The 10371-nt window shown below is 43.2% G+C and overlaps 2 protein-coding genes across 2 annotated transcripts; one reads left to right on the plus strand and one right to left on the minus strand.

Moving 5' to 3' along the window:
• Window positions 1-211: 211 nt before the first annotated feature.
• LOC127774767 (GDSL esterase/lipase At1g28580-like) lies at window positions 212-3043 on the plus strand. The gene is made up of 4 exons (XM_052301060.1): window positions 212-673; window positions 763-978; window positions 1064-1489; window positions 2498-3043. Exons 1-4 carry the CDS (start codon window positions 442-444, stop codon window positions 2734-2736), a joined length of 1113 nt encoding a protein of 370 aa, XP_052157020.1. The 5' UTR covers window positions 212-441; the 3' UTR covers window positions 2737-3043.
• Window positions 3044-8859: 5816 nt separating this feature from the next.
• LOC127773434 (uncharacterized) lies at window positions 8860-9420 on the minus strand. Its single transcript, XM_052299493.1, has one exon. It carries the CDS (start codon window positions 9418-9420, stop codon window positions 8860-8862), a length of 561 nt encoding a protein of 186 aa, XP_052155453.1.
• Window positions 9421-10371: the final 951 nt, after the last annotated feature.

Genomic DNA, 10371 nt, shown 5'->3' on the forward strand with positions numbered 1-10371 from the left:
TAGCTGTCCCCAGGTCGAGGTGAACCCAAAAAAAAAAAGAAAAAAAAAACACTAAGCAAGCAAGGCATGTGTGCCATGTCTTTTGCTATGCTTCCCATCAAAGCCACCTTAACAACAAACCTCCCACACCTCCATTCTCCATGTACCCTCCCATACCATACCATACTCCTCCATAGCCCATAGCCCATCCACAAACAAATAGAGAGAGAAATATGGTAGAGAGAAAAATATGTTAGAGAGAGAGAGAGGAATTGTTTATTAAGGGGTTCATTAGTGGACATAATTAGTACCACCTTGTAAGTAGTAAACCATGTGCCCTACTATATAACAATCCCCTAAGCAGCACTGCTTTTAGTTGTCCCCTCCTCATTTGCTTCTTCTTCTTCTTCCTCCTCTTTGTTTCACACTTGTGGTTTGTGGTTGCCAACTTTGTGAGCGACCATGGAGAGGAGGAGGGTGGCGGTGCTGGGGTTGGTGTGGCTGGCGGCGGCGGCGACGGTGGCCATGGCGGATCCGCTGCCGTCGTACTACAACGCGATATTCAGCTTCGGCGACTCCTTCTCCGACACGGGCAACTTCGTCATCATCAACTCCGGCAAGCTCCCCAACATGCCCAAGTTCCCTCCGCCGTACGCCCGCTGCTCCAACGGCCGCCTCGTCATCGACTTCCTCGGTACGTCGCCGGTTTACCGGCCATGATCATCATCATCATCATCATCTCCTCGATCGAATGCGAGTGGTTTGATTCGGTTGGATTTGCAGCTGAGGCGTTCGGGCTGCCGCTGCTGCCGCCGTCGGCGAACAAGGGCACCAACTTCAGCCAGGGCGCCAACTTCGCCGTCATGGGCGCCACCGCCCTCGACCTCAAATACTTCAAGGACAACAATGTCTGGAGCATCCCTCCTTTCAACACCTCCATGAACGTCCAGCTCCAGTGGTTCGACGAGGTCAAGCAAACCATCTGCTCCTCCCCTCAAGGTCCGTCCATCTCCAATTCTCCGCATCGCCATTGCCATCGCCGCCGTCGATCTAATTGAATTCAAGAACATGTAAATAAATACAGAGTGCAGGGAGTTCTTCTCCAAGGCGCTGTTCGTGTTCGGCGAGTTCGGAGGCAACGACTACAGCTTCGCGTGGAAGGCGGAGTGGAGCCTGGAGAAGGTGAAGACGATGGTGCCCAGCGTGGTGGCCTCCATGGTGGGGGGCATCGAGCGGCTGCTCGACGAGGGCGCGCGCCACGTCGTCGTGCCGGGGAACCTCCCCGCCGGCTGCATCCCGATCACGCTCACCATGTACGCCACCGAGGACCGCAGCGAGTACGACCCCCGCACCGGCTGCCTCAAGAAGTACAACAGCGTCGCGCTCTACCACAACGCCATGCTCCGCATCGCCCTCGACCAGCTCCAGCGCCGCCGCCCCGACTCCCGCATCGTCTACGCCGACTACTACACCCCCTACATCCAGTTCGCCCGCACCCCTCACCTCTACGGTAAGTCTATCTTAACTTCTGGCTATGTATCTGGACATATCTACGTTCTTTTTTTTTCTTTTGCCGTGCAACTCTGCTTTCCTCTGCAATGCGATGTTCAAGACAGAAATGGTAGTTTGAGGGTTGGTCAGTATGGGGCCGGGGGACCATGCCAGGCAGCATTGCAGTACAGCAAGAGCTAGCACTGGATGATGGTTGGGGGTACTGTGTGTGCAGGGCGGCCAGCCACTGACACTAACCTGACGGTTACATCTCACAAAACCGTACCCATCATCTCACCCACACTCCCACACAGACCGTGTCGGGTTGGTTTGGTGGTGCTCGTTGCTCCGTGCGTGCGCCACAACATTCCATTTCTATTGTTTTTCTGTTCGACCATGGCAACCAACCAAACAGCCCCCCGTAATCTTCTCGTCGTCCCGACGGCAACGAGGATTTTCTAGAGTTACTTCGCTATAACAGTACGGTGTCATTTTGCTGTCTTAAGGTATCAACCCTTGGGAGGGGAGATGGTCCTGAACTCATCATCGTCGTCGGCGAGTTAGAGGCAGAGCAGAGTAGATACGCCGGTGTCAGCGGCCAGAGCAACGGTGTCTGTGAGTTCACCTACCAACACGTACGCGCAGTGGCACAGCTGTTGGCGTATCTGCTGCAGTGACCGTCCATGGCCAGGTCACCTTGTTTTGGCTTGATCCGGCACCATTACTGGGGACAAACATCTTCTCTCATCTCCCACAATTATTCCTCCCAACATCTGATTAACTCTGCACAATAATCAATCAAATCCCTCATTGGAAGCAATCACTAGGTTGGTGTGTCTGATCATCGCCAGGTGTATGAAGTCTGAACAAAGAATCTCAGCAGTAGCAGGATACATCAGAGCATCAGAGTTGCAGAACAGAGTCTGCATTGCATCTTACAAGCTGTTAATCTCACTCGACCTGTGGATTCATTCAAGAACCGATTGAGAGTTGACATGAGAAATGTGTCTGATGATCTTTGATGCAGGATACAAGAGGGGCGCGCTGAGGGCGTGCTGCGGCGGCGGCGGGCCGTACAACTACAACATGAGCGCATCGTGCGGGCTCCCCGGCGCGACGACGTGCGAGGATCCCGACGCTCACGTCAGCTGGGACGGCATCCACCTCACCGAGGCGCCCTACCGCTTCATCGCCAACACCTGGATCAGGGGCCCCTACGCCCACCCTCCCCTCGCCAGCGTTGTCCGCGACGACATGGTCTATTAGATTACAGGTGATGATGACCTCCATGTTTTTTTTTCAATTTTTGGATCACCGGAGATGAAGAAGAAGGATATGGCGTATGGACTTGCCTTGAGTCGAGTTGGGTTGGACTGAGAGAGAGAGAGAGAGAGAGCTAACGTGCATTCCATTTGTTGTTGGTGTATATTGGCATAAGTAAATCGATTAGTTTTTTAAATTTCTTTTTTGTTTTATTTTGTTTTTTTAAAAATTGGGCGGTTTTGGTGCCATGTAATACTGCCTACTACTTGGTCAAAAATTAATGGTGGATGGATGAACTGTTTGGTGTAAAGCTTGGCAGATTGGAGTAGTTTATTGTCAGAAAAGGGAAAAAAAAACAGAATTGCTTGTGATGATCATGATCATGTTTTATACCTTACGTTTGAGTGGGAGTAGCATCCAAACTCCAAAAGAGAAGAAATCATCACCGATCAGCTCGAAAGGCACTACACGCATCACATATTTGGCTTGTTTATAACTGAACATAGGTAGGACGGTGAGGGCCGGAGAGATAGGAAAATAATAAACATGGAAACTCAGGTTACCCGCTTTATTGATTACACTTGACACTTTCCTCTCATGAGCTTAGTGACAAAGCACACACACATGCTTTGGTAGTTTGATTGCAATTACCTCAACTAAAGATCATATGCAATTATGTATTGCACAATTTTCTTTTTTGCCACAAATTGACGAGCAAAAGCAATAAGCAAACCCATATGTGGTTAGAGGAGAGGACCAGAGTGCTGTAGTTGCAGAAAACCAACAAGCTGGCTGGCAGAGGCCGCAAAAGCACTTTTGGCGAAAGGCCTAATGACTTCTTCCACTGCAAGCTAGCCAGCATCATTGTCGCCTTTTGGCATCGAATGCGATGAATCGTGCAGAAGAAAACCGATCGATCCCCAACCGGATCCATCCTCCATGACTCGTTTCTCTTCCTAGCGGTACATCTTCCCTGTTGTAACCGATGAGGGCTTTTGTTTTGCGCCCTGTTTTCCAAAGTTTTTTTTTCAAACTTCCAACTTTTCCATCACATCAAAACTTTCCTACACACACAAACTTCCAACTTTTCCATCAGATCGTTCTAATTTCAACCAAACTTTCAATTTTAGGTGAACTAAACACAGCCTTGGTCAAACCAAACCAAAAAAAAAAATCCTACTCATGGCCGGTTTCGATGTGTTGATTGATGATAGCTAAAATTGAATTTATGGCAGTTGTTAATGGGCATAAACAAATAAATTGACCATTTGAAAATTGAACAAAAATATTAACAAAAGTTATTTCTAGAAAATGTTGATAAAATAAGATTATGTAGAAATCACATCATTTGAAAGATTGAAAATCATGTCTATGATAATCTATCATCTTAAGTACTCCCTCCGTTTCAGGTTATAAGACGTTTTGACTTTGGTCAAACTAATTTAAGTTTGACCAAGTTTATAGAAAAAAGTAATAACATTTTTAACCCAAGACAAATTTATTATGAAAATATATTCAATTATTAATTTAACTAGGAAGGTAGCCCGCGCGTACGCGCGGGCATGTTGTTAAATCTTGTTTGAACTTTTATTACAAATGTTTATGTGTGGATGATATTTTTGAAATATTTTTTGACTCTATTTTAAACGTATGCTCGTTAATAACTGGTTTGGGCTTATTACTTGAAATTGTATATCTTCAAATTTATTAGAAAAAAATGTGTCACCATAACGAAGTTAGTTCATATCTATTTGTATTATGTGTGATTCTTTTTTAAAATTTTTTGGAGTTTCCAAACTTTATATAACATTTTTTATTTTATACGCCATAGACTACTTTAAGTAGCATTTTAATTTTATTATATATTAATGAAATATATTGTCTATTAAAAATATAGCTAGTGATACTACTTCATCTAATCAAAGATGACTTATATTACTTATATTCCCTCTGTCACATAAATCGAAGGAGTTGAATTTTATCCCAAAACAATAGAAAATTTTATATGTAACTGGGACAAAGTGATTTTTTTTAAAATAACACCACATTAATCTCCAAAGTAACGTATCATATTTTGACAAATATCTATAATATCTATAGTGTAGTGCATGTTAGTTCAATGTCCAGATTGTTTTCAACACCTATTGTTTCTAATCATATGAGACGCCATTGGTAATTTGGAGAATACATATGTACATTTAAATCAGCGTTGTGTATTCCTCAAGTGTTCTTTACACCTAAAATATGATGTGAAATTATTATCATAACATTAATTATTACATGTCGGCTCCATATTTGTGATGTATTTTGGGCTATAGATATTTAGTAGTTTATTTATTTAAAGGAATACAACCGGATCACAAATTGGATATATAATTTTAAAATAATTTAAAAGATAAAACGCTTAAAAGCATTGATTGGGTATTTCATATTTACATTTGCGTAAATTTGAAGATTATAATATTTTATCCTTAAATTGTAGAAAATTCTTTTTTAAGGACTGCCGATTTTTTTGGCTTTATCATAAGTACACTTTCTGTTCTTCCAGCAAATGATATGTAAGCAATATTGTTCTTTTCAATCATATCTATATACGGAGTACTTTTTCTAGTCAACAGTTACATATTTCTCATGTATCCGTATATAGGAGAAATGTATTATTTTTAAACAATAAATAAAATCTAATGGTGTAAAATGAAACAACTAAATTGTGTTGTTTTCATTTATGCAAATGTAGATTTAAATTAGCGTTGTGTATTCATCAAGACACTCTAGAATATGATGTAAAATAAAAAATTATCATAGCATTAAATATTATATATATCAGCCTCGTATGTTAAGATAGAACGAATAAAGATCATTGATGGGATATTTCATATTTATAATATAAATTTAGTTTAACTACGTATATTTATGTAAATTTGTAGAGTAATATATTTATCTTTAAATAGTAGATAATACTATTCATAAGACCATCGATCCTTTTCGAATGATACACATTTTTTGTTTTATTGTTTTTATAGTAAGGATTTTGAAAATAGTATTTCAAAAGACCACCGTGCATAGATTTTTCTTTGTTCCGATGGACAGTAGGTAAGCTTCATTTCTTTTTTTCAAGTCGTATGTACGTACGAACTACTTATGTATTTTTTAGCTTAACAGTTATATAGGTCTCCCGTATACCTACACTGGGTATTAGTTTTTAAAATAAAATACATCTAATATAATGGTCTAAAATATTGAGTTCACCAATTTAAATGAAAATCGATGGTGACATTTACTTAAATTTATAGAGAGCAATAGATTTTATTTTTAAATAGTAGAAAGGATAATCAATTTTTTAATGGTCCTACGTATGTTTTGTTCGCTTTATTGTTTTTTATAGTACTAAGTCTGTGCGTAATTTTTTTCTTTCGATAAACAGTAGGTAAGATTCATTGTTTTTTAGTCTTACATATGAACATACTTGTGTTTTTGTTTTCTTTTTCCGGTGAACAATAAGATAAACGGTAATAAGATTCATTGTTTTTTAAGTCTCACGTACGTACATACCTACGGAGTACTTGTGTGTTTTTTTTTTCTTTTTCCGGTGAACAGGAAGGTATTAGTTTCCTTTTAAATAAAATACATCTAATCTAATCTAATGGTCTAAATTATCGGGTCCACCGATTTAAGTGAAAATCGACGGTGAGATTAGACATTACCACGTGGCAATATATGAGCGTTTGTAGAAGTGCCATGTGGCGGCTTGAGAGCGTTTATAGGAAGTTTAATGGACTTTTAGTATATAATAGATAGATAGATAGATGACACTAATTTAATATTATAAATATTAATATTTTTATCTATAAACTTAGTCAAACTTAAAACAGTTTGACTTTGACCAAAATCAAAACACCGTCTTAATCCATATTTATGGATACATAGGCCCCATTCTTTTTTTATTAATTTACAGATTTCACCTTGGTTTCTGTTTACACGTTTTCCAAACAACCGTTGAATGGTATATTCCGTTTGAAAACTGCTGATACAGAAGATGCTTTAAAATATCAGATAAATTCATTTTTAGGTTTGAAGTAATTAAAACTTTTGATACAGAGGTGGCTAATAGCTTTTCCTATTTTGTGTGTACGTACTAAATCTTTGTGTCATCGGCAGGTCCAAACGGGGCCATATTCTTGCTTACGAAAGCAAGCAAGCAGCGTGCGGTTTTCCGGCCGAGCGGCAAGGGGATAGCCATGAAGAAGAAGAGGAGATTGAGTTGAGTTGGAGCTAGGCGCCCGAGCTTTTAGCTATCTGCCTAGCTTTGTTTGTGCTTTGCTTGATTGCCGCGCGCAGGAGGAGGTAGAGGTAGTAGAAGCCGCCAGCGCGCGCGCGCGCGGGGGCGCATGTGCGCGCGTCGCGTCGCTCGGGGACAAATCACGTGGACGGGGTGGGGCGGGCGGCTGCGACGTCGTGCGCGGCGCGGCGTGGCGTGGCGCGGAGGCTTCGCGCCGTTCGTTCGCGGTCTCTGAGTTAAATGTGCGGGTCGCGGCACATCAGATACTGCCTGCTCTGCTCGCCGCCGCCCACACACACCGGCCGTCACGGTGTTGTCCCTCCCAGCTCCCAGATGTGGCCTGAAATCTGAACGTTTGAATGTCTTAATCGCTCGAAACGAGTAAATAATAAATGCGTGAACATTCAATTGTGGGATTTTCTAAGGGTAGAGATTTTCTAAGGGAGTATGGCATAGTTTAGTTCCCAACTTTTTCTTCAAACTTTTAACTTTTTATCACATCGAAACTTTCCTATATACAAATTTCTAACTTTTCTGTTATATCGTTTCAATTTCAATCAAACTTTCAATTTTGACATGAATTAAACACACCCTATATGTGTCCTATGTGTGGAGAGGTGTGTGTATTTGTCTTTCCATCCAATCGTAACAAAGAAACAAAACAATAGGGTCTTTTTTTTTGTCTAAGTAAAAAGACTAGTCCAAACAAAACAACCACGGATCAAAATGTACATTTGTGGCGTAAGGTTCATTCTTCTATGCTTTTGCAAAGTAGTGTGTTGTTGAAACTTTTCTTTTGCAGTAGTGTTACTTTCAGTGCTTTATTTTCTTCTCTCTTAGGATGAAAACAATCGGAAACGGTATTTATTTTTCTATTATTACAGAAACGGTACTGATACGGTCGGAGCTCTCTATTTTTACAACTTTAATACGACACAAACAAAAATTAGAAAAACCAAATTTTACTATCATAGACACTTAGAAAGAATATTTTTCATTATCTTTTATGAAAACGGTATATATACGGTGAGAAAATTTATGTACCGTTTTTTCATTCCTTCTCTCTCTCCTTTTGCACAGATAATAAAAAGTAAATTCCTGGCAACCACTGGTTGTTTGGGCTAATCGGTGCTTTGTTGGTCAATGTAAGATCACCATTGCTCTTGCTCCAATTTCGTCCTGTAGTGGGCTTTGTCAACGAGCCCAACCCATAGAACCCGGCCTGGATCACGAAAGAATCTAGGCCCATCTAAGCACTAGCAAACTGCAAACAGCTGCCAGCGATCACTCGAGAGCGCTCATGGCAGGTTGACGTTCGCTGCATCGGCGACAAATTAAGCAGCTACCCGACATGCCGACACGAACTAATCTGCAATTGGAATTTTGGAGGAACACTGGCACCACTGATGGACTCAACCAATGTAGTTTGTAAATCTTCAATTCTTTTTTCGTAATTTTTAGAAAGATTTACAATGGATTAAGAAGACAAACCTAGTGCTCAAGCCCTAATTACCTAGACTCGTCTCTGCCCTGACTACCACCGCGTAAACTAATCACAAAGAATCAGAGCTCGAAAAGATGCAGAGAATTGAAGTCCATGCAAGAGATGAAAGGAGAGGACACCTTCTCTATTCTCACGATATGAATTCACATTATTTCCCAATCATATTCATGTACATCGCATACAGATTAGGCACTCTTATGAAATTTGGAGTACAACTCAGAACAAAAGAATCGACCAAAACACAGCTAAAAACATAAGAGCAATTGCTACTGAAAGGCTACTGATCACAGTGTCTCTTCCATGACCCAAAAACATACTGAAAGGCGCTACTGATCGCCTCATCTCATGGCCTCAAAACTAGGGAGTAATATATTGCTCCAGCTCTCTCCCTCTCCAGCTTCGTCAGCAGCCGCAGCGACTTGCCGGCGACGGTCGGTCTCGGGCCGCCGTCCTTGCTCTTCGACTTGGTGGGATGCGGCGGCGGCGGCGGCGCGGCAGCGTTGGTGACGGCGGCGGTGGGCGTGATCACCTTAACTTGGTCCCTGGATACGCGCACGGGGCGGAAGGGATCGTGGGGCGGGAACCCGACGTTGTAGACGACGTCGAGGAAGCCGTCGTCCTCGTCGGCGTCGGACACGACGACGGCGCCGAGCCGGAGCACGAGGTGGCGGTTGAGCCCCGCGCCGATCTTGCCGACCCGGGTGCGCACGCTCACCGGCGTGCCCTTCTTGATGATCGGCTCGTCGGCGCCGGCGGCGCCGGCCAGGAATGGTGAGGATGGCCGTGAAAACTTCTTGGCGACACGCCCGGTGATCGGCGCGAGGTGATCCGGCGGCGTCCTCCTGCTCTCGATGTCGCGGAGAAGCCTCTTCATGCCGGCCGATTGCACCATCATGGATGGCATGGTGCTGGAATTGTTTCATCGAGCGAGAGAAAATCAGGTGAGATGGGATGAGAGTCGAGACGAGGAGGCGGCAAAATTATATAGGCGGTTGTTGAATATGAAACGGAGTCTACACGCGCAGTCGGAGTCGGAGATCGACGTGTTTTCATTTCCCGCCATCTTTCAAAATTTTGTATTCGTAATGATGCACGTGTGTGTGGCAGAAATTGGGCTGGGAGGGTTGAGGAGAAGAGGCCCAGGCTGACATTTGTACAGCAGGGTAACTGGGCTTGGTTTGAAAGAGGAATAAGTTCATCCGGGGTCCCTTAACTTGTCAACGAACAGATTTTCATCCTTCAACCGGAAAACCAGATACAACGCGTCCCTCAACTGTCAAAACTAATGCACACGAGGTCCCTCGGCGGTTTTGGCTGATGTGGCGCCTATGTCATTAATTTGACTTAGTCTTCATCTGATATGGCATGGACGTGACGCTTACGTGGCAATGTGACCCGAAAAAATAAAACCTCATGGGACCCACATGTTAGTTTCACACATAAACTAATAAAAAATGGTGGGGCCCACATGGCCCCACATGTCATTCTCAGCCCCCTCTTCCTCCTTTATCCCGATCTCCCTCTCTTTTCTCTTCACTCTCTCTGCTCTCTCATCTCCCGATGCCTGATGCCTCACTGTCGTCGCCGTCAATATGCTCCCGTAGGCCGTAGCTCATTGGCATCCGGCCCAAAGAGATGAGAGAGCAAAATAGACTTATTTCTAACCATATAAGACATGGCCCTAAGAGTTGAGGGACTCAAAATAAACTTATTCCAAGGACGAGCACGATGCAATGATCGTGCCTTCGGATCGACACGGCATGACCCGAGTCTTATTGAGTCATGTCTGGGCCGTAGGCGCAGTGGCTGCGCACAGCACCATATGGCATGTCGTCCGGGCATGCCTTGATGTAAT

This window comes from Oryza glaberrima, chromosome 5 (genome assembly GCF_000147395.1).
Source record: "Oryza glaberrima chromosome 5, OglaRS2, whole genome shotgun sequence".
Lineage (NCBI taxonomy): Eukaryota > Viridiplantae > Streptophyta > Magnoliopsida > Poales > Poaceae > Oryza > Oryza glaberrima.

Coding starts and splice junctions, on each gene's coding strand:
- LOC127774767 (XM_052301060.1), top strand. CDS start 442: ATGGAGAGGAGGAGGGTGGCGGTGCTGGGGTTGGTGTGGCTGGCGGCG. Junction 674..762: donor CCTCGTCATCGACTTCCTCG/GTACGTCGCCGG, acceptor TTGGATTTGCAG/CTGAGGCGTTCGGGCTGCCG. Junction 979..1,063: donor CATCTGCTCCTCCCCTCAAG/GTCCGTCCATCT, acceptor AAATAAATACAG/AGTGCAGGGAGTTCTTCTCC.
- LOC127773434 (XM_052299493.1), bottom strand. CDS start 9,420: ATGCCATCCATGATGGTGCAATCGGCCGGCATGAAGAGGCTTCTCCGC.